The following is a 25,463-nucleotide window of genomic DNA, read 5'->3' on the forward strand; positions in this document are numbered from 1 at the left end:
CTAAATCAAGCCGCTCACTCGTTACGTGAATATACAGTTCGGTGCACGTGGCAAGGAAAAGCCTGTCAGCTTGGCGCGAACGACGAAGACGGTTTCGCGTTGTACGCAGCTGGAACCAGAGGCGTAGGAGGTAACGGGGTCAGTCCAAGCTCATCTTCAACTCCTCTATGGAGAAGATCCTTTGATAAAATGAAGGTGTCCGCGGACGACGGGGTGCGTCTACTGTGGCTCGATTTTGGCGGCGAGGATGGCGAGATTGTGCTGGACTTCGAGAGCTATCCCAAGCCGATCGTGGTCTTTCTCCACATCTTTCTCTCGGCGAAGATCCATCGGTTTAGCCTGAGCGCATAGGGGTACGAGGGGTCCCCCACGGAGGCCCCCGACCTGCGATACCACACTACCAGGTCCGTCACCAGCGTCTTCCTTCACTGAGCTCCTCAAATTGCCCAGAAACACAAGAAGGAAGAGAGGAATAGAGAGAATAAGAGAGCCAGTGGATGTATTTAAGAGAAGGTGAAAGAAGTCTCTGATCGAACGCTCGATTTCGGAGAACCTTAGCAGAGAAAGCTAATCAATTACTGTCCAACTGCCGCCAGTTCGCTCTATCACGGAGGATCGACTGACCATAGGGCTTCGAACCCTCCTCCACGCCGCCGCGACAGACGAACTTCCTTCCTCCTGGGTAAAAATAAAGAGGGAAAAAAATGGAAAAGACGGAGGAAGATTTGGGAGAACCGACGACCAAGTAAAGTTGTCGTATCGTGGCTAAAAGTTTCGTAACGTCGAACGAAAGTGACTTTAAAGAGTTCGTGGGCGTTGATCTCTGCCAGAGTACCGGCTGATGGCTAAACTTTCCGACGGCAGGCGTCTCCTTTGCATCCCACCCTTCGATATTTATGTAAATTTCGTTACGCGAGAACAGGCGCGAGTTATTCGCCATCGACTGGTACTACTCGTGTCTTGGAGTTCCTTCGAAGAATTTATCGCCTACGAAAATTCGGCTATGCTATATTCGAGGTTGAAAGAAAATGGCATGTATCGTGTATAGCGGAGAATTTTGTAAAGGCAGAGAGGCGAAACGTGGATCAACAGGGTCGATGGAGCAACGGACGCGCGTTAATAGTTGTTTTGTACGATTCGTATTTTCAACGCGAATAAATGTAAGATGCCAAGAAACGTCGATGTGTGCACTGGTCAGCCGCGACTCCTGTCGATCTCGCCTAGTTCCTCGTGGAGATAACTGACGGATAAACGAGAGTCCTCGCTTCCATTCGTCGCTTCCATCTCACCTCTGTTTGCTTCGAATTATTTCCATCCTCTCTCTCTTCGTAAACTTAAGCCATCCTTCAGCTTGCAATATCGAAGTTTCCCATCAGAGAGGGAACTCTCGAACTGTAAATAAACCGTCGTGTAACTCCGGCATGAATCGACGGTGATACGGCGGAATTATTCGCATTACGAGTACTGCTGCGAATTGTCGATGCCCAGAGAGATATGAGTGTTGTCCGTGTAAGAATCGAGCATTCCTTTTCATCCGTCCTATAGAGGAGAGATATAATCGGCGACGATCGTCGAGGAGAAAAGGATGGTCGAAGGAGGCCGTGCAATAATAAGAATTTCGACGTTAAATAGAACATATCAATGAAGCCACGTACCATTGATTGTGTCCGTTTCGTCGTACGTCGTTCCTTTCGCGGTGAAACAAATCAAAGCAGATGTATTTAAAAAAGGAAGATTGGTTTCTTGTCGCCAGGCAATCTGTTCTCGCGTTTGTATATAGATATAGCGATTAGACGAGGATTCGTGACATCGACGATGGGCAGATAGCACATAGTGTCCGCGTTTCTTCGATCTTATAAGAAGGTTGAAGGGTTGTTTATCGTAATACGAAGCTCTCGTGAGTCGATTATGTGTTGTAGATTTTTCGTGTGAATGATACATACGGTCAAGAAACGACGCGATTAACCTCGACATGATCGCTCGTGATTTAACGTGGATCGTTGGACCTGAGATTCGGTGTTAAAAAAAAATCGCAACGATTTGTGAATACACGCGAATCCACGCTTATTATCGATAATAGCCGCGAGGTGAAACGATCATTCACGGGCTTAATAAATGCCGGCACTTGTCAAAGTGTTTGATCAGGGACATCTTCCAACGCGTTAAAACGATCGGTAGGAACACGAGGATCCGACAGACTGACCTGGATCAGCCGCATTACCGGTACTATCAACGATTCGACCCAGTTTTTACGACAATTTCGTAGCAATTACCGAAATTGGCTGGAATGCAACGGAAAACTCAATTTTACAGGCGTGTCATAGTGAATCGCCAGGGGACGACGGTCGCCTATGACATATCGAGAAACAGAAATGAGGGGATCGATCAGTTCGTGGCGTCGATTATCGTAACTGGAATTTACGACTCCCGTTGGGGGCTTTTTCGCGTTCTCATCTCTCCGCGAATGGTCGAATAAACATGGTCCTTCGAGCCGGATCACGTGTCAGTGAAAAGTGCACTTACCAGTGACCACGTGTCACGTGAATGCGTCAAAACCAGCAGCGGGAGCGTTATCACTACAGCCAAGCCAGTAACGTGTGGTGCGTCACCTTCGAAGAAGCACAACCCATTGGTAAGGGAACGCAACCACGCAGCCTGCCGCCGTAGCTGGACAATCATCAACGCAACGAATTCCAACAACTTTAATCACACAACCAAGCGAGCGGCCGTCGGAAAGAACACCTTCCTCGCTAAGCATACACGAGACCTCACGTCCATTTCACAGCAACAAGGTAAGCTCGTTTCTTATATTGACAATCAACTATCCGCCGCAACAATGGCAAATTTAAAATTATTAGTCGATAGGTTTTATAAGATCGCAGTAAAGAGTAACTTTTATGTATTGATTAGGTATTGATGGGTGGTCTTATATTAATTATATATGTGGACGAATTAAAATAGTAAGATAGTTGGAAATAAATATGTTGGTTAATTCAAGTTAAGGAACTGCTTCTGTGGAAGGTATTAAATCCATTTATAATTGTTAATAGGAGTAGAATTAGTTTGGATATTACTGATGGAGGAGATATATAGCAGAAAACAAGAATCGATACATGAATTGATATGGATTAAATGTTGAGTAGGTGGGTATAGTGCATTATATGTACTATACACTCTTTTAACACGCTTTTAGTATCGGGTATGTGAGTCAGAATGTTATGGGAATATCCTTACCTATGACAAAAATGGTGAAATTATTTATATAGATTGTAGAGATTTTAATAATAGGAAGTGAGTGGATGTACATGGCTAAGAGGTTATATAATTAAAAAGTGTGCAATACGTACAGTAGTGTGGGGTATATTCAGTGCAATGACGAACTAACGTAGCTGGCGCAATGCAGGTGGAACGAGTGGAGGTACTTATCGTGGACAAATATAACCAATGAACACCGGAACCTCAGAATAATCGTGAGTACACGCTTCGATGTACGTGGCTTGTTTTGAATATGCATGACATGAACGTGGTTCCCGGTTAGCCGCCATCTTGTTCGGTGGCGTACTGGTAGAACCATGAACTAGAGACTTATAAGAGTGGCGACTTGTAGTGGTGAATTAAACTGCCAGTGAATATATAGGACATAGAGCCGAACTCAGTTGTGAATGTTGGTTGGAAGTTAATTTTATATTTAAATAGAATATATTAAGGTTAATATGTAGGTATTATGCATATTTTAGAGTACTAGTTATTATAGTGGTATAAATCGTAAGAACGATAATTTATTGGTGCACACACATAATAAATAATAAAATAATATAATAAATAATATATAATATATAATACATAAGACATAATGCATAATACATAGTGTTTAATTTATATTTTATAGTTTTAAAATAATTAATAATTTAATTCATAGTCCATAATTTATAACCAATACGGATTATATGGATGATGCAGTAAATTAATTTAATTTATAGCTGCATATTTAGGGATTCGATATATTATGACGATTTTGGCTGTATTTGTTGTATTGGGATTATGATTGTCTTGCGTTTGGGTGACGATTTTGGTAGATATGTATGACGGCTGGCTATGTTCCCGGACAATGCGATCAAATTTAAATTAAATATGATGGACAAGGCTAAAAAGGTAACCTCCTTGCGTCGGGAGCGACACAATCTGAACGACCAATTCCAGTTCGTATCGAGAATACTCGACGAATACGAACAGTCCGGTCAACACAACAAGGCCACCTTAATAACTTATCGAAAACAAGTCGGCGACATTTGGAAACAGTTCAACATTATCAATGACAACTTACTTGAGATCGACGACAGCGCACCTGTAGACTTAATCAATGTCTATTTTGACCTGGTGAAACGATTACTCGCTCCCATCGATATTAATCTTTCCTCAACGGAGGCCTTCAAGGCAGCGACGAATCCGAAACTACCGGAATGCAGCAGCAATACTTTTAGCAGTTTCCGGAGCGATAATAAACCTTCAGAAACGAAACGCCTGTCTCACGAAGGCAATCGCAAATCTACAATCCCCTGCAACATTGGCGAAAGAAGACAAACTCATCTCCTTTCGTCGGAGACGAGGCGATTATAGCGACCGATTCACGCACCTATTGAAACGATTAGACGAGTACGAACAATCCGGCCATCAGGAAAGTTCCGTTCTAATATACTGCACAGAACAGCTGACCGAGGATACGAATCAGTTCGAAGCCATCCAACTCGAGCTAGAAGAATTAGACGAGGAGGCACAAGCGAGCAGCTCCGAGATAAGGGACCAGTATAACGATTTACTAATACGGACGGATAGACTGTCTCTTGAAGTGCGCACGAGCAGCAACCCCGTCGATACCCAAGGGCAGCAGTACCACGTTTAATCATTTCCAGGGACGTAAGAATAATTTCATTAACCACAATATCAATGGTCATACTCCACCGACGGAAAATATCGCGCCGAATCTAGCGCCGATTCCGTCGCATGACACGCGGATCTCGTTGCATGACACGCGTTGCGTGTAATTGAACTGTAACTCGAATACACGAGATTTTTATTCGTAAGAACGATGCTTTGATAAACTTTTTATTATTCCATTTACGTGTTTATTTTACGTTTGGCGGTAAATTAAACCTGTAAAACTATAGCCAGAGTTTAGAAACACTGTATCGATATATGATGTAATACAATAGCTAAGATCTAGAAATATTAAAAATGCTATACGCATGCCGTATATTCTATACTATATTATATATCTACTCTGGAAAATGGTTCGCAAGTAGCATAATGTACTTATCGTGGATAAAAATAGCTAATGGGAGGATTATTTATCGTCAGAAGTATTTTTCTCAGATGATCGATGCCTGTTTTAATTTAAGGGCACGATCGATTGTTGTTCTTATGGTTGGTATGTAAAAAGGAATTGTAGCCTGTAATTTCATTAAATTCTTCATTGCTTCTCCAAGACTGGCTTGCGCAACGAACGATTGATAAAGGCGTGGCGCTCGTATTAATTTAAATTAAGGAAAGCCTTCTTCGCTACCATCGACTGTAACTTATCGTACTTCTTTTCTGCAGCGAGTGTTTCTTTCGAACTCGCGTAAAATTGGCCCGGAGATTCATTTGGAGATTGTAAAGAAAATTTACCAAGTAAATCTTTATCTAATCAAAAAGTCCTGCCAGACATCTTATTCATTTTAGATATATATAGATATGAAACATTGTAACATCGCTACATGCATGCACTCAAGTTTTGATCAATGTGGGGCAATTAACTTTTGTTTTAACATGTTTTAATAACATGTTATAACAAGGGTAGAATATGCAAAACAAATTCGAAAAAATTCAATTTGAAACTCGTTTTTCTACGTTTGTGTGAAATATATTATTCTATGTAAAAATGCTTGCATTTTTTACGAATAAAGGAGTTACGTTAAATAACAATGTATTATTTACATCCACGATCTCAGATATTATAGAACGATAGCCGCTAACTGCGCGATTACGGTAAATAATAAAAATGCAACTACGGCGCATGATCTGTATGCGTGTATTAATGTTTCGGTTTGATAAATATGCAAAACAAATTGTGTTTTCGCAGCCGTATTATGAAAAACATATACAATTTCGGAATGCTATTTCAAACAGATGAAAAATATTTTCGAAGATTTATTTCGTTCGACCGTGGACCTTGTTTAATAAAGAAACGTAGTTTATTGATGATACTGCAAACAACATATATCTATAACCAATTGACACTGTCGTACTGGGAATTTTAGAGAATAATATGCATTTACTCGGTTTGTACAATTAACGGAGAATAAATTTTATACATGTTTTCCATTTAATATTTTTCGAATCATTCGTCCAAATCCTTTTCATGTTTCTATTTTATTCGCAATTTTATATTTGCGCCACATTGAGGTACTTATTGGAAATTGCTTAAATTACAAAGAGGATTGTATCATCTAAATCTGATTCAGAAAAATTTTCCATATTACAGCTAGGGTTGAAATATTTTCGAACTAAATTTTTCGTAGGAATGTTGAATTGCAGACAGGCTTTTACTCAATAATGTCGTATAAAATAATAAAATGTATATATAGCAATAAAAAAAACGACGCTGCGTCTCAGAATAATAGTCTCAATTCTCCAAAAATTCTCTGAACTTCTCCTTCGACTCTCAAATGACTCTCTACCTTTCTTCAACTATTTACACAAAATTCTCTCGCTTCTTTTTATAGATCGAACGTGTACAACATGCATTCTTACTATATGCAACAAAATCTTCACATAATATCACATAGTCTACTTGTACATTCTTCGAATTGCTTCTCACCTGCTACCGATGCTCCAGTATAAACACTCGCCACGGTCTCATTGTCATAGTATCGTAAATTGTTGCCACTAAATATACTCTAAACTCTATATATACTTATAAATTATATTCGCAAATTATTACATACAGTTTAAATGTTATAGATTCAAACAAATATCAGGGATGGTCGTATACTCTGATCTTTCTATGCTCTGATAATTCTATGCTTCCAATTATTTACAAAAATACCTCAATTTCATAAGAATCGTAATCAAAGTAAAAATCTTAAAAACGTGAAACACAGAAGAAATAAGTCAACATAAAAGATTATAATCGAGTTGCTATGTAATATGTATATGTTGACTTGCTCATATACCCATTTACGATTTTAAATGTTTCGAGTACGATATTAAGCAGAAACTGAAATTACAAACACCATGAAATAGCTTTTTGAAAATCACCTACCACTGCGCCAGTAATACAATACTTTATCAAATATCAAACACGCTTTAAAACCTAATACCTCTCTATCCTACGTCTTTTTTTATCATATCATCCTAGTGAATTAAAAAACACGACAGGTTGTAACGCAACGCTAAAGCCTTTCAGCAAGGGGTTGCTTGAGCAATAGCTTATTTGAGTTTTTAATAATGTTTCGTTGCCGATGGAATTCTAAGATGCGGCTTTACAAAGATAAGTTCGTGTAATTGTTTCCCTTTAATTAAGCAACTTCAAATTATTCGTTTACCATGCGTGTATCATCCGCCTTTGTCTCGGCTTATTATAGTAGCGAGGATATTTTATTAGGAATATGAGCACAGGCTTTTATTGCGATATACATTGAATTATGACTGGAATTTGTAAGATTCCGCGAATTTTGCTTTTCATAATTATTAGTACACTGATTCACGGAAATGTTCGAACACTTGTAAAGATTTTTTTATGAATATATTACATTTATACAATTTCATGTCCAGTATTGCGATTACCACTATGAGACTAAAATAAAAAATTTAATTAAACTAACTGAAATGAAAATGAAGTTCAAGATTAATTAACACATAATTTATTATTTCAAGATGTTACTGTTTATTTTTATTTCGAATAAAATTTCTCCAAGATTGATTATAATATAAGATAGATATTACAAATACAGATAGATTATATCAGAACTAAATTAAAAAAATATCATTAATACTGTTGCTGATCATTTTTACCATAAATAATCGACCAATGTTCGCGACTAAAGATATTATTTTAATGCAACAAAAATCTCTCATTTGCTGCTGGTATTTTCACAGTTTATTATCCTAGACAGCTGTTCGCTTAACGATCTTCGAGAGACCATACTTCTATGTCGTCAGTTTTACTAAATTCTCCTCTGCTCGTTTAGCAATGCAGAACGCTGGAAACTTTCCGAGCGATTTCTTTCGCGAACCGGAGTTTCGTTCGCGATCCCGCGGTGATTAAACAGAATCTCAAAGTTCGATGCGATGTTTGCTGTTACGTTCTATTTAGTTTTAATTGGCATTCTGTACATTCTTTTACATATTATCGAATTTCCTTCTTCATATTTTCCCAGTAATAACGCTGTCGTATTCTCTGATAAGTCTTCGTTACTCCTTTGTATCCTGCTACGGACGACACATGTTTTTCTCGTATTATATTATTTCGCATTTCAACTGGTGGTGTGATTACTTTCCCAGTTCAGATGGTGATAGTTATGGTTTTTCCCATAAATACTTTCTTCAATTTCCTGATTGTGTGTCGCCAGGGTATCTCTTCCAAATTTCCTTTGCTAATGCTAAAGGACGTTAATTGTTTTTCGTTTACTACGTCCAGTAAGGATTTCGAGTTCAGTAGATTTTCTGGCGTTATAGGAATATTTCGGTCTTCCTTTACGGGTAGGGATACGATGTATTTTCCGGAGTCTTGATTCAACCTTGCACTTTCAAACATGAGTCTTTCGTAACGTGGTAGCCTTCCTATTTCTTTCATCTCCAAGGCTCCTTTATCTATCGGAGCGCCCTGTATATCGACGAATATCACTTTATGATCATAGTAACTGAGTCTCGCGTTTCTAAAATTTTTAATTCCGCAAGTACCGTAGGTCTTGCGTCTTCTCCTCGTTGCCGAATTGTTTCAGAGTCTGAAATCTTTTTAGATATGGATATCGATCTGGCGAAACTCCTGTCCTCCTTCTAATCGGCAGACATACCTCTGGCGGGTTTTGAGACAATGCATCTGCGTTTTCATTTGTTCGTCCTTCCTTGTATTGAATATCAAACTGAAAGTCTGATAATTTCAGTTTCCATTTCCAATTCCCGACGTGGGATCCTTAATGGAATTCATCTATACTAGCGGTTTGTAGTCAGTTATTATAGTAAATTTCCTACCATACAGGTATGGTCTGAAATGCATCGCGTAGTAGACGATTGCCAGACATTCCTTTTCTATGGTAGAATAGTTTTGTTCTGCAGGGTTTAGTAGTCTACAGGCATACGCAATTGGCAAGTCCTTTCCAATCAGTCCCTGACTCAATACTCCGCCTATTGCGTATCCTGATGCGTCTGCTGTGAAGTTGAAGGGTTTGGAAAAATCCGGATATTGTAGAATAGGTTTTGTCATTAATACTGTTTTTAAATTGTTGAATGCATTTTCTTGATTTATGTCGTCCAGATAGACGAATAGTTCTACTCCTTGCAATCCTGATAGCACTGAGTTCATCAAGCGTTGAAATGTTGCTGGGTCGTTTTTTAATCAAAAGGGTATTATTTTGAATTGAAAGTATTCAAATACGGTAAGTATAAATACGGTGTTGAAAATGCCGTTTTGTGGGCATCTTCCTGGGCCATTCGGATCTGGTGGAAGCCTGATGTCAAGTCAAACGTGGAAAAATATTTCGCACTTCCTAATTGATCCAATATTTCTATGTTGTTGGGGAGAGGATAAGCATCACCTATCGTTTTATCATTAAGCTTTCTATAATCAATAACTAACCTCCAACGTTTGTTTCCTTGCGAGTCTGGTTTCTTCGGCACAATCCATAACGGAGAATTATACGGCGATACTGTTTAATATTAATTGGTATATCATCCGCTGTAATTATTCGATGCTCTGGAACTTCAGTTTCTTCCAGTATGTCTCCTGGAATATAAAATCTATCTTGATTCTTCCGAATTAATTCTTCGACGTTTTTTCTCTTCTCTTTGTTCAAGTGTTCGAGTCGTAATAATTCAATTATTTTGTCAACTCTATTTTCTTTTGATTTTTAAATCGCATTGCATGTCATGTTAGGGAGCGAGGTGAGATTTTCAAATTCTTTAATTACCATTGTAAGTGTGGTAAATTCATACTCTCTCGGTGTGGTATTTATTATTCTCATATAATCTCGTCTCTTATGGTTTATCACAACTGCAATACCAAAATACACTCCCTTAATTGGCTCGATTTTTGGAATAAATCCCTCGTTTATCTCCGGATTTGCAATGTTGATAATACACGGTACCGAACTTCGTTTTGGCACGATTACCTTATCTTTTGTATCGAAGGGAATACATATATTTCCCCACTTGATATGATTTCGCTCGTAATCCAAACGAGCTTTGCATCCTGCAAAAAATTCAGATCCTAAGATTCCGTCCTAATCGATCAGCGATAAGTTATCAACTACATGAAAAATAACTGGATGGCCCGCAACCTGTATTACTGTCTGCCCTAGGGTGACCAGGCTCGTTGCCGTAATTTCTCGAAATCCGATTAATTCTTACTTACTGATGATCGCTGAATCGGGTAAGGCAGGTTTTTTAATGATATTTATTTCTGATCCGGAGTCTAATAGCAGAGGTTCACCCCTTGCTCTCGAAGGAATTGGCTGGTTCCCCGACTGCCCCGACACGTAAGGTACAATTATCCCAGCGTCTACTCTGGCTTTAAATCTGAAGCAATCTTTTACCAAATGCCCAGGTTTTTAAAATAATTACCCCTTATAGAGTTTTGTCCTGGGTCGTTTAGACGATTTTGCAAGGGCGGTATAAATCTCCGATTTTGGCGGTTGTTCCCGATGTTGTTGTTATTGTTCAGGGGACGAGCGTTGTCTCGGTTATAATTGTTCGGAGATGTAGGATTCTGTCGTTTGCCTGTATCAATTCCCGTGTTGCTCTCACGGCTTGGCGGTATGCGTCGTCCAAGGATCGCTATCCTGCTACTTTTACTCGCAAATACACTTCACTTGGGAGTCCCTTAACGAAAGCCTCCCTTGTGTCCCAATCTATCGTATCTTGAACAACTTGGGATATGGTGCCATACTCGCATCTTTCCTCATCCAGTATTGCCAGCCTGATTTTTCTGACATGGTCCATATAATCTAATATATCTTCTCCTGGTCGTTGGAATACTGTTCCCAATTCTCCCATATATTCGTTAAGGGCTTTTCCTGGGCCGAACATATTTTTCAATTTGTTTCCAAAATCGTTCAAACGTATTATCTGACAGTCTTTTACGGCTAGAAACGCGTGTCCACAAAGCTTATTTATTAATAATTTTACCAATTGAGGCTCTTGATGCCTTGGAACCATATTTTGCGTGCGCTCACACGCTCTTAAAAACTGAAATACAGACGGTTAGTGGCCGTCGAACACTAGTGCCGATCCGATCGCGTCTTCTAACTTAATCGGTTGGGAGTTACCCTCGATCGCTCTGGTCTCTCGCGGTATTATCGGCGATGACGTAGGTATCTCAGTTTCGTTTGTTACCCTACTTATCTGCGCGTTTTCGTCTAATTTAGCAACCCTTAGGTTCATGTCGGCTAATACGCGAAAATTTTCATCCCACGCTTTCACTTTTTCTGACAGCGTCAAAAGCGTGTGCTTACTCAATGAGTCTCGTGCGGTCGACCTGTTTTCTGTTCATTTTGTCAATACTCGTAAAACTTTAATCCTCCGTAGAGCGTATCCCACCGCTGCCACCAAAAATTTTATATCTGTATATATTGTTAGGTTCTACTTAGTTGCCGACGAGAAAGTAGCGTTAACTGACGTTTAATGCAATTGACAATAAGCTCCACGTTCGACTAACCTTTTTTTTTTGCAGGTGGAGAAATCCTCATGGACACTCCGTTGCCGCTAATAACGGTAGCAGCAGAGTAGTGTAAGATTCCTACCAACTAAAACTCCACGTTGGCCATTCTACGCGTATGACAGGGGGTGCTCCAGGAACCGCGGGTGAATTACTTCTGTTGCATCCCCTCCCGCATCCTCTCTTCGAGCCAGTCCTGTAAATTCCCTGGCTGTTGAATCTGGCGCTAGGGGGGACCGTTTCCCCTGGTGCCGTCCCTCCTTCTAGTCGCGATTCGTTGTGGCGGCGATGAAGCGACTCTAGATGAAGCGACCGCCATCCTCCTCCATCGCGTTATCCTACATGGGTGGGAATTTTTCTTTCTCTTCCTTTCTGCTCCCTCCTTTACGAGCATAACTCGCTCGCAGAAGAGGCGGACAGCCTCATATTCCTGTGGCCCGCTCAGCATCGCTGCTATGATCGCTGAAGGGGTCAGCCTCTCGCCTATGACGTGTCGCAAGGTGTAGCGGGGCAGCTCCCACGTCGGACAGGCCTCCAGCGTATGCTGCACCGTGTCCCGGCCCTCCCCGCAGTGGTGACAGATGTCCGTCGTCTCCCGTCTGATTTTCCTCAGGTACTCCCCGAACGAGCTGTGTACCGTGAGTATCTGGGTCATTCTGTAGGTGAGCGGGAGGCCGCGGCAGTTTCTCCATGTCCCCCAATTTGGGAGAACTGCAGCCGCGCCTCGGTGTTCGCCTGCTTCACGGATCAGCTGGGATCGCCACTGGTCCCATGCGTCCTCCTCGGCGGTCCCTAGATCGTCTGGGGCCGCCTGCTCGGCCGAGTCCCCTCCCGGGCCCTACAGTCTCCTTTGCTCGTACCTCTTCTTGAGCACCAACGCCCGGAACTCCTACGGCGGAGACGCAGCCAGAAGGGTCGCCGGAGCGTGTGACACTGTTTGGTATCCCCTGACGATTCTGATGACAGTTACTCTGTGCAGCCTCCTGAGAAGCAGGATGCTGGGGCGACTCACCATTAGATCGTCCGCCCATACCGGGGCCCCGTACATCACCCAGGACCGAACGACGCCCTCGTATAGTCGGCGCATCGTGACTCCCGCCTCGCCGATGTTCGGCAGCAGGCTGCACAAGGCGTTGGTAGCCGCCGTCGCCTTCGGGATCAGGGAGTCGAAGTGCGGCTCGTGCGTCCACTGGCTGTCGATGTCGAGACCCAGGTATCGCATTCGCGATCCCACCCCGACGGTTTCTTCCTCCATGCTTACGCTCAGTCCGGGCGGGGGAGCCCCTCGCCTGTTGTTGTCGTAGAACTAGATGGCCTCCGACTTCACAGGGAAGACCTTTAGGTCCAGTCCGCGCACCGCACGTATCGCGCAGGCCGTTGCGACTTCGCCGATGCGCAACGTCTCGTGCCACCCGCGATCTCCGACCAGAACCAAACTGTCGTCAGCGTAACACACCATGGCCGCGCACGGAGGCAGCGGGCAGCGTAGTACCTCGTCGTACGCGATGAAATCGATTGACGAAGGCTAGTGATCATTGCGTAGAACGTGATAAAATACGTCTGAGGAAATGATATTGTTAAAACCAATGTAAGTAAACTTGGAATTATAATTGTAATTTACGGCAATATTAAAAGAGTGGTTACACTTAATCGCGTGGATGATATTATCACAAATTGTGATGTATCGAGACGTAAATTGAATCGACATATGTCTCGACATTTTGATTATTTGAAGTTTTAACGAATGAGAGAAAGCGACGCAATTCCACTGCCTAACAACTCACACACATAATGTGGAAAATACGTCGTGTACGACACACTAACAACACATCGTCAGTCGCTGAGAAATTATTACATTAAATATGATCATCGTGCCCAATGTCTTTCTCCCATTCAAGTAGCACCTGGGCACGTGAATGAGATCCTGGCAATGGGCACGAAAGGGTTAAACCTGAAAATCCTGATCTAAAAAGTTGATTAGCTTGTACAATTTTTATTTAACGGACTAACATTCTTTGATTTTATATTTTATTACTTGGTTTCTGATTAACTTTACTTTATTAATTTAATAGTAACTAGGTAACTTTACCTTACTAATTTAACAAATCCGAACAAAATTTTAGTATCGCAAAGAAGGTAGCGAAAAAGACTGAGAATCTATCAAACGGAATAATTGACTATAAGTATATTACTAAGAAAGAAATAATCTCAGGCGATTCTCTTTATCAAAGCACATACTCGAAAATGCAACAGTAGTTTTTTTTGATTTATTGTTTGTTTTTTAATTTTACAATTTGTCCAGTGGGACATTAGATAAAATGTTGTAACATGTGATTGAATAGCATGTGGATGGTTACCCCCAGCGGGGTACCATCTTCGTGTTCTTTAGGTTATATCCTTTGTAAGATCAGCTGGGTGTTTCCTTTTTAGTCTTCTTTCTATGCTTGTGTTGATCGTTTCCGTAGCCAGCCGGTTTAGGTGTGTTGTTATCCTTTCTTTGTACCTTTCCGCGCATCTGGTAATCTCCTTGACCGTTGGTATTCCCAGATCCTTCTGAATATCCTCGTTTCTAACGTACCATGGGGCGTTTAATATTGTTCTCAGAATTTTTGCTTGTAATGTCTCTATTTTGTTTATATGGCTCTTTGCTGCTGTCCCCCATAGTGGTATTCCGTATGTCCAGATTGGTTTTATAATTATTTTATATATTTTTAGTTTATTTTCTATGCTTAGTTTGGATTTTCGACTTGTTAGCCAATGCATTTGTCTCCTTGTTGTCTGTATTTTGCCTATTATTAATTTAATATGCTGTTTCCATGCGAGTTGTGTATCTATGTGGAGTCCTAGGTATTTGACTTGTTTTGTTTGTGTTATGTGCGTGCCGTTCAGTAGGATATTTGGTGGCGTCTGTTTTCGCAATGTGAATGTAATATGGTTGCATTTGTTGGGGTCTGCTTTTATTTGTTTAGCTTGCAGCCACTTTTCTATTTTTGTGATGTGTTCTTGTAGTAATGTGACTGCTGTTTCTGGGTTAATGTGCCTGACTAGTACAGCTGTATCGTCCGCGAATGTAAGTATTTTGCTATTGGTAGTTGTTGGTATGTTGGCCGTGTATAATGTGTATAGTATTGGTCCTTGATGTCTTTAACTTCAGAGTATGTGTCCTTGATTTTTATTACGAAAGTTCTGCTGCTTAAGTAGGATTTTATTAATTGGTATATTTCCTCCGGAAATTGTTTTCTGATTATTTGTAGCAGACTTTCGTGGTTTATTTTGTCAAATCCTTTCTCGATGTCCTTAAAGAGGGCTGTACAGTATTGTTTGTTTCTTAATGCTAGTATTATTTCATTGATGAGCCTGTGCATTTGCTCTGTCGTGGAGTGTTTGTTTCTGAATCCAAATTGGTGATATGGTATTAATTTTTCCTTCTCTATTATTGGTTTCAGGCGGACGTATGTTATTTTTTCTAGTATTTTTGAAAACACAGGAAGTAGCGATATTGGTCTGTAAGATGCTGCTTGGTGTGGGTCTTTGCCTGGTTTAGGTAGCATTATGATCTGTGCTAGTTTCTATAGTTTAGGATAGTATTGGATCCTTAGTATTGCATTGTATATTATTGTCATTAGTCGTATTGCTTTTGGAGGTAGGTTTTTCAAGATTTTACAATTGATTAGGTCGATTCCTGGTGCTTTATTGTTTTTTGTTTTTTCGATTATGTTTCTAATTTCTTGTGCTGTTGTTTTAGATGCATTGCTTGTCAGTTGAGGTACTATTGGTTGGCGCATCCTCGTCCGTATGACCATTGAAGTTGCTGTTGTTGATATTATGTGGTGTAAATGTGTTGCATAGGTGCTTGGAAAATTCTTCAGCTTGCTCTTCGTTGCTTCTCGCCCATGTGTTATATGCTTTTCTGATTGCTGGGGCTAGTTTAATTGGCTTCTTTATTTTTTTCGTGGCTTTCCATAGGGAGTAGTTGGAGTTCTCGTGTGCAGAGAGTGTCTCTATGAACTTTGTGAATTCGTTATTATTGTGCTTTTTTATTTTGTTTTTTATTTCCTTTGCAAGTTTGTTTAGGTGTTTTTTGTTTTCTCGTGATCTATGTTTTTGCCATTTCGCTTTTTTTTCTCTAATTTTTTCAAGGATGTCTGGTGGAATTATTTTTGTTTGTCTTTTGGTTGCTTCAGGTATGGTGGTTGCCCATGCTGCTTCTTGAATAGTTTCTGTAAATGTTCTTACTCCCTGTTCAATGTGTTCGGGTGTTTTTAATGGGATGTTGCAGTTGATCTTATTCTCGATTATTTCTTTAAATGATTGCCATTTGGTGATTTTATTGTATAGTGTATCTGGATTGTTATAAATTATTGGTTTGTTTCTGTATGTAATTATTATGGGTGTATGATCGAAACTAAACTCTAAACTGGATGCTATTTTTAGCTTATTTACGTTTAGTCCCTTTGTAACTGCAAAATCGAGTAGGTCAGGTATTTCGCTCAGGTCTGTCGGCCAGTATGTCGGTCTTCCTGTGGGTAATATATTGAGGTTATTGTTTCTAATGTGTTTCTCCAGGGTTCTACCTCGAGGTGAAGTAATTCTTGATCCCCATAGTGTGTGCTTTGAGTTATAGTCTCCCCCTGCAATAAACCTGTCACCTAAATGTTGGAAGTACTCTTCCCACATTTGTGTTGTAATTTTGTGTCGCGGCGGTACATATACTGCTGACAACTGAACATGATCGGTGCTAGTTTGTACTGTAACGGTGGTTACTTGGATATATTCCTTCCTGACTTGGCTGTGTAAGTAGTCTTTTATGTCGTTTCTTATTACCACTGCGGTCCCTCCGTGTGCTTTTCCTGAGGGGTGTTTGGTATCATATATAGTGTAGTACGGTACTTTCATGTAGCTTTTTGTAGTGAAGTGTGTTTCTGCAACAAGTAATATGTCGATATTGTTGTTGTACAGGAATGTTTTAGTTTCTAGGGCCCTATGATGTAGGCCGTTTGAGTTCCAGGCTGCTATTTTTAGCGTGTCCGTTTTTATTTTTTGCTTAACATGTTTGCAAGTAATTGGAGCATGACTGTAATCTGCTGTGTTTGTTGCCTGAGAACTGCATTTTGCTCGCTTATCATTTTTGTTAGCATTTCGGTGTTATTAATGGATTGCTTGAGCAAGTCCTTGATTTCTATAGCGTCATTGTTACTATTGCTCTGGTTTTGGTTGTCTATGTGCGCTGATTGGTTGGTTACTTGCGCGTAGCTTTGCCTACCAAAGGTGCTGGAGTTGTTGTGGTTATTGTTCCTAGCGTAATGTACATTTTGGGGATTGATGTTTGCTATCAATGTTGTGTCACTATCTGTTATATTTTGTTGTGGTTTGTGGTTATTGATTGATCTATTGCGAAGTGGTGGAAGCAGTTTACGTAGTAATTGTTTCCTGATTTCACATCCTTTATAGCTGGCTGGGTGTTTTCCGTTACAGTTGTAGCACCTAACTTCTTCAATTCTTCCTGAGTATGGGCAGTGTTTTGTTAAGTGGTTTTTTGCACATATAACGCATGCTGGGCTTCTGTTGCAATAATTTTTTGTGTGGCCATATTGTTGGCACCGCATGCATTGTGGTATATCTTTTTCGTATCGTGGTAGTTCCACTGTTACTATTGTGTTCAATATTTTTTTGATTTCATATATTTCTTTCTTATTGTTTCTGGGTTCCAGTTCAATTAATAAAAGTGGTAGTGGTTGCTTCGTGTCATATCTAGTCATGTTGTTTATTGATCTTGTTTGATGACCAATTTTTGCTAGTTCGTCGGTTAGTTTTTTTGTATTGCTTTTAGGGTGCAAGCCTCTTATAACTATCTTGTAGCTCCTTTCCGTTTTGAGCTGATATATGTGGTACACAGCATTCTTTTCTTTTAACGCTTTTGTCACCTTTCTATAGATTTCAGGCGTGTTAGTTTGGACCTTTACTTGATCTAGTTTGGTTTGTTCCATTATATAATTATCTTTCCCGACTATATTATTTAGTAGTTCGATAAGCGGGTCTATTATTTGGGCCTCGACAAATATTGGTAGCGGATTTGTAATGTGGCTTGAATTAGTTGTAACTTTGCTTATCGGGTCAGCATCTATTACTTCCGTTAACGAGTTGAAGGAATTTCTTAGTGGTAATTCTTGCAGCCATCGCTGCTTTTCTGTATCTAGGTTATCTGTCGCACTTTGGTATAGTTTTACGTTTCTTATTTGTCTTTGCTATTTTCCATGTTTCGTCTTGGTAATATCTTTCGTTTTTTTGGTTTTGCTCCTCCTATCTCGACTGCTCGTCCGTATCTTCTATAGCCATGTCGTTTAGGTTGTTATTGCATTATTGTTGATGTTTTAGGCTTAGTGAGTCTACCGACCTGCTTATATAGTGCATTTCATCTTTTGTTGTAAATTTTATTGTTGGTATCTGCTGCATTTTTAAAACTTCACCTCTCTATCACTATTAAGTTAGTTTCACTTCGAACACTTCTCCGGAGCACACGACCGACGAGGCACGTCCGTCTACCTCGGTTGCCCGCGCAGGAGTCGCAGCAGTAGTGTTCAAAATTATTGTTTTGATCCAAAAATCTGCCTGTCGCGAAGTGTCTTCTTGCACGTAAAATTTCACACATTCTTATACGGAGAAAATGAATTTTAAGTAATGTTTTAAATTCTAATGACTTAATATTGTCACGATCAATTCACTGCTTAAGATCAAGTATATTTACGTCATACAGGTATATTCATGTATATATTTGCCATTTACAAATATTCATACGGAATACTAGTATGCATATTTATAACTAACACGAATATATTCTCAAGTGTATATGTTTAACCTAATTATTAAAAAACTAATTATTATAATCGCGCGGTGCAAGAAGTCCTATCCTAAACTAAAAAATTTGAAAAAAAGAGCGTTACTACTTGGATTTTCGACCAATCGCGAGGAGACGCGTTCGCGAGATATCACATCAACGGGAGTCGTAAATTCCCGCTACGATTATAATAATCGACACCACGATTTGATCGAACCCCTGATTTCAGTTAAGATAATAGGGGTGGTTGGTTTGATACAACACCGCGGTAACAGAACCTAAAATATCTATACTTCTATCAATTTACTATACAATATGGATACAGAGAATTCGATGGTTACAGAACGTGAGCCAGAAGATCAACTGTCTGTCTGCTCTCACGTAATCACGGAGGAAAGTTCGGTAGTATTGTTTTGTAATAGAAGAGAGAGGGTAACTATCCCCGTTGCTTGTGCGTGACGTAGTTTCTGGAAGAACCCGGTTTTTCCTTTATGCAAATTCTCGATTCCTCAGTGATTGTTGAGACCGTATAATAGGCCTAAGGACTGTCTTAAGGACCAGCTATTATTAAACATAATCCTGTTAATAATAATGTTAAAGGCTAAACTAAAGGCTTAGGTTTATGATGGGTCCTTAGGAGTATTGAAGTCGGAATTACGGTATGTGGGCCTTGACGGCCAGACCCAGAGTGATGTCACACTGCCCATCTGGCGCGACGTAACACTACTCACGAGTATAAAAAATACCCGCGTTCACTATACTCGCAAAAAATTCTACGTAATACAAGTAGTCACCCGTGCCGATTGGAACCTTTCATCCTACGACATGATTCAGTGACCGGAGGAACAGAAATGCATGCGACTCACCGTTCGAAGCAAATCAAACAGGAACCGTTGAAAGGCCAATAGTAGAAATGGAGGTTGCGAAAAATTTGTTACAAAACAAAACACGAAGAGTGATCGCTGATTATTTGGAAAATTGGAGATTATGAGAAATGGAAATTTATTACATTCATAACTCTAATAATAATGAAAATTGAAATTCTAATAAACATGCATAAATGTAAAAACTGAAACTCTAATATAAAAGTTTAAAATCTGGAAATGAAGAATCTAATGATTTTTTAAATATATTAGTAATTTCTTTCATAATTCGGTATTAAAACTTTAACACTTATTTTATTTTAATGAAAAAATAATCTTAGAAAATGCTGTCCTCCTAAATTTTCAATCAAATTGTATTTCTTAATTGATAGTGATCAAAGAAAAATAGACAGAATAGACATAATTGAAGTACGATATGTAAAAGTACTTACATACTTGAGCTCCTGCAGACGCTTTGTCCTCTTGAGAGATGCACTGACTCTAATACCGAAAAAGAATGTTCAAAAGAATATAAAATAAAACCATATTACCGCGACTACTAAAATTATAATCGGCGAACAAGAACTCTAATGTCGCGTACAAAATTGTTTGATAAAATTTTATTACTTTCGCGTGTGATTATTTAATTGGATTAAATTATTGGAGTAATGAAAAACCGACGCCATCAATAGGTTATAATAAGTTACAAACCTGACGCAACGCGATCCATATTATCGGTACGAAATGAAACGACTAAATGACTCCTTGTATCTTAGTTTCACCGAGCAACGTCTAAAGTGGCGGGGGAAAGAAGGACACATGAGCCGGTGGCACAAGCAGCTACGCAGTTAACGATTACACGTTACTAGACAAAGAAATGTATACATCAACAAAAACATTCATCCTCTACGAAGCACTTCCTTCTTTAGAATTACGCAGCAGGAATCTTTCTCTACATCGATATTTACAAACATCGTACAATAATTCGTAGCCTTCGTGGTAACATCACAGACACATTTGTCTAACTTATTACCTTACTTACATTAATTTATTACCTTAATTTCGCTAAACAAAGCAAGATTTAAACAACAGCATGGAGAAAATGAAAAATTACTTAAAATTACTGGTCGCTAATGACTCAGTATGCAGATGAAGGGTTAAGTGCTTTTTGAGTGCGTATTCGCTTTTAATACTAATATAAAAATAATAAAAGAGAAACGTTATTTATCCCTAAGCGCAAAATGTAGTAAGAGAAAAATTTTCTCACGGTTGAAAATTTTAAGTCCATTGACATTTTCTCTATAACATTTTTATTGTTACGACGTAGTATCTGAAGTTTTGACCGATCCAATGATTTTTATTGTTAGAAATATCTTGAATACGGAGTGTTACGTCGCGTGAAGTGGTCAGCGCGACGTCTCTAGCGCTGCCTGGCCGCCAAGGGTCGACCCCCTATAAACCGAAGGACAAACCATAAACCTAGACTTTTAGTTTATCTTTTGTCTTTATATTTATAACTAACTCCTATTAACCTTGAAGGAATCATTATTCCTATAAGTGTTATCGGTTTATGGATGGTCCCTGGAATAGTCCTTAGGTCTATTATGCGTTCATACTAATTACGGAGAAAGCGAGTATTTCCCTAACGGGAAAGCTGGGTTCTCCCATGAACACCCACACCGAGCCTTCCTCCGTAGTGCTACGAGACCGCAACTAACTGTTACTACGATACTCGGACAGTCAACATCGGACTGCTTCCACAACTCTGGGGCTGTCACCTCTCTGATATACATCTTCGATATACATCAGAGTTATACAAATAAAAGGTGTAAATCGTTGTTGAAAATATATAGTATAACCTGTCAACCGCAGTGTCCTACAAAAACAACCACCCCTATTGTCCTAACCGAAATACTGGGATCGAACTGTCCGTGGTGTCGATTATTCTAATCGTAACGGGAATTTACGACTCCCGTTGATGTGCTCCCTCGCGATCGCGTCTCCCCGCGACTGGTCGAGCAATCACGGAGAATTAAGAATTGTGTAATGAAGGATGTAAATAATGGAACATAATTATGGCGGAGAAATCAGTGAAGGAAAGTTATTTTGCTAATTATTATAGGAATGAATATTCAAAATGCCGCGCAACGACTAGTAAACTATTTCATTAACACTAATCTTACCAGGCCTAGTCAAACGACTGGTTTAAAGATCTAATTTAAAATTGTACATTTATCGTTATTTCTTTTGTTCATCTAGCTTTATGTGAATTCTTATATTCTCCGATTAATCGATTTCTCAACTGTTAAAACCAGTTATTTGACCGGGCCTGATGAGATTAGTGTCAAAAGCCAGCCTGAAATTTTCTTCAATTTTTGATCTTCGGCTGATTTTCAGTATTTTGCCTTCGATTTTTCACCAGAAATTATATTTGAGAAACGAAATGCAATGTAAGAGCTGCCAACGTTTAGACCATGTTGCTTCTAACTGCAACAGACTGCCGCAGCGTTAAATTCTACGATAAATTCCGATCCAGATGAACGTATTGACTCAGATTCCTGTACCGAAGAAAGCGAAGATAGTACAAATCAACCTTATTGCGTATCGTGTAAAAATTTTCGTCATCCCGTTCAAATCAAGATTGCTCTCAACGCTTATTGTTAGTGTTAAAAAGGCGATGGCAAAAGAGAATTTGGAATATTAACGAAGAGCGAAACAAATAAATACGATTCGTTCGTGAAACAAGCGACTCAAAAATTACTTGCACAGTTAAATTCCATCGAATAATAAACTGAATAATTGTCCTAGACCCTGTATTCCCATATTTCATCGCGATATATCTGATGGCTAAATACGAGTTATAAGTCTAACCTTGTCCTTGGAGAAACGGCTAAATACTACGATACAAAGCTAAGTCCCGAAATCGGTGCGTCGAAGATCACCCAGAGTTCAAACTCTACACTTATAGGGGAAATCTTTACGCTTATACCGCAGCAACATAGCTCAACAGTGAACCGGCTCCTCTCATTTCACTAAATAATAGGGCGACAATCTTGTTACGACCGGCACACTTCAAATCCGATGGACTGATGATGAAGATAAAGATATGACGGCACTCGACGACAATGTATATTGCCGAAGTGCCTAATGAGCCATCGATATCCCAACGGTCCTTCCACCGAATGTTCGAGAAGAAGGCGTGCATGGCAACGGTCGTGAACGCCTAACAAACGCGTGGATAGTGGGGATATTGAATGGTGACAAAGGAAAAAGAAACAGATCCGATCGAAAGTCAAATTGTAAGAGCTGCAGTCTTGGAAAGTCACAGCTGGGGTTCAGAAGTAAATCGTAATTAGTGTAAACCAAGTGTTTAAAAAATGAATTCCCTTTTTATTTTTTTATATTTTATTTTTTTCATCTTCGATTTCTTTTTCTTTTTTTTTATTTTACGTGACAATCCCCTATACGAGTCCAGTAACTCGGCGGTAAGAACAGAGCATCGCTCGCAATATTCAACATTTCCAAACATATACCGCCACGTATAGCCAATAGGAAGCTACATCTGTATATCCCTTACTAAATTATGTCTTGTTTCATGACAATGTTTCCAATCAATCGAAAAATTTAAGAGAAAACAGCGCTTGCCCTCCTTATAAATGAAATATCATAATGGAACTTTCGGGCAGCCGACTATATCAGGCCAACTGACACAGAGTTCAAAGTAATTTCCCGTGCTTCCAGGTTTTTTCCTGAAATAAGACTTGGCAAGTAGATAGCTGCCGCTGTAACGCATTATTTAAAATAGATTTGAACCGCGAGAAAATTTCCGAAATCCCCAAAAAACATCTCCAAATTAATAGCTCAACAACGATGGAACTTATTTAGAGCAGCCTCTATTTCTGTCAACAAACTGGTGGTCCGTAATGTGGCGACCTCTACTCGAGGCTGCGAGTGGACCTCGAGCACCGCGCCTGGAGACATATAGACCCGTACAACAACATGGTGTCTCGAGAATCAAACTTGGAAAACCGCCATTTTGTCGGGAACTTTCGCTTAGTAAATTACTCCTATTCCAACTTATTCTATGCTATTAACCTTTGTGATTGGAATGGACTCACTCTCGCAATTTGAAACTTACAGGGACGATAGGCCCATAACAAAAAGTAAAGAGAATAATACTCCTAACAATGCAGCTTATCATATGGCTCTCGATACACCGTAGTACACGCCCAGCTCCATAGGTGTCACTCGGTGCTCGAATACCTAACTGTCGTGACTAGCAATAGTACCCAGATGGCACGACACGTTCCGTATACTCGTTTAAGGCTACATATCGTAATTTGTACGTACAGCGTATTGGTGGCACTACCAATTTGTACATCGGCATCAGGCTAATGATGATTCTATAACCCTGCCATGAGTTACGGGGCCCGCATACCAAGATGACGACCGCCTGACACACCCATGCGCGTCTCTTCACATCAATACCGTTGGTTTTCGCGATAAGAAGACCTGCCGTGACAAGTGAGTGCTACCATCCACCTACAAGATACAAAACTGAACGCATCACCGAGGTTCCGACGCTCTTTAAGCATCGTTCGACCGTGCCGAAACCAGACGTGGCTAATGCTGTTGCACATTTTTGGACCATCGTACGCATCAGCAATCTGTCCCATTCAGTACACCACCATCATCACCCACCATTCCGGTTTTAAAGTCAAAATCATTTACCTTAGTAATGTCCAAACTTACCGTAAATTACACAACGTTAATCAGTACAATGATCAAAGTAACACTAAACAACTAGCATCAGCATAAATAAAAACTTCCAGTGTTGTAAGTTACGGCTCATACCTAGCACCGGCATATCATACATTATTTAAAAGGTTTTATCCTATCTTGGCAAAATCAGATTCATAAAGTTTAACGGCGGAACATACTGTGAGCCGACTATCTCTCAGCAGGCCACAATGTAATAATGGAGGAAACCCTCACCCCAATATGGTACCAACTGCCTGGTATCGTAAACGGCACTCTCGTCCGGCGCAAGCGCAGAGATCTCAGAATAGAGCTTCGAATAGCAGGTCTTTTTCACAACATGGCGCCGCATGCCAGTCCCGATAAACGTCGCCTTTGCTCGTGCCAATCAAATGCATTACAGGAGGTACCATGAAGTGGTAGTATCATACTACCATTACAAACTTACATACTCGTCAATAGCCCAAACGTCAGCATTAGTCTTGTTACCTCCACTCAAACCGGTACGTACCATAGGCACTTGTGCAGTCATTAGTTAAAATCATCCATTATTATTTATTTAATTAGTTGATTTTAATTTAATTTAATTTACGGACAGGCCCTGCAGTCCTATTAATAAATACCTAGCTGGTATTACCACGATGGCAAGGTGAGCCGATAGTTATATATACTATTATAATAGTAATAAAACTTTTCAAATCAAACTACCGTATTATTAGATTAACTGCTTTAACTATAATCAAAATAATACTGTTACCATTTAGCTTAATGTTACTGCATTCTTCTACAGATTTCTTCAAACAATAAGTTTACTTAATGTTAGGGACTGCAAACCTGGCACTGTCAGTGATAATGAAATTTATCCTCTTTCAGCTTGTCAAGGTAAGATTAATAATATAAATAATTAATTTTTACTTACAATTCGTAAATCCTTCTACTGTTTTTCCGATTTTAACCATCACCAATCCTTTATACCTAGTCAACGACTAACACTTTATTTACATATTACACTTTCTAACTCAGTTTAATCATTAAATTATTCTAAATTTTTGGACGACGTAGCGAGTGTCACGTAAACTTGAGGGTTGGGGGATAA

General features: G+C 39.7%; 1 protein-coding gene across 1 annotated transcript; it reads right to left on the bottom strand.

Moving 5' to 3' along the window:
- Positions 1-17: 17 nt before the first annotated feature.
- LOC122577552 lies at positions 18-24,899 on the bottom strand. Its single transcript, XM_043748880.1, has 3 exons — positions 24,816-24,899; positions 20,062-20,110; positions 18-428 (listed from the first exon to the last, which is right to left on the bottom strand). Exons 1-3 carry the CDS (start codon positions 24,897-24,899, stop codon positions 220-222), a joined length of 342 nt encoding a protein of 113 aa, XP_043604815.1. The 3' UTR covers positions 18-219.
- Between the last annotated feature and the right edge of the window lie 564 nt (positions 24,900-25,463).

Source organism: Bombus pyrosoma, unplaced genomic scaffold, assembly GCF_014825855.1.
Source record: "Bombus pyrosoma isolate SC7728 unplaced genomic scaffold, ASM1482585v1 HiC_scaffold_4727, whole genome shotgun sequence".
NCBI lineage: Eukaryota > Metazoa > Arthropoda > Insecta > Hymenoptera > Apidae > Bombus > Bombus pyrosoma.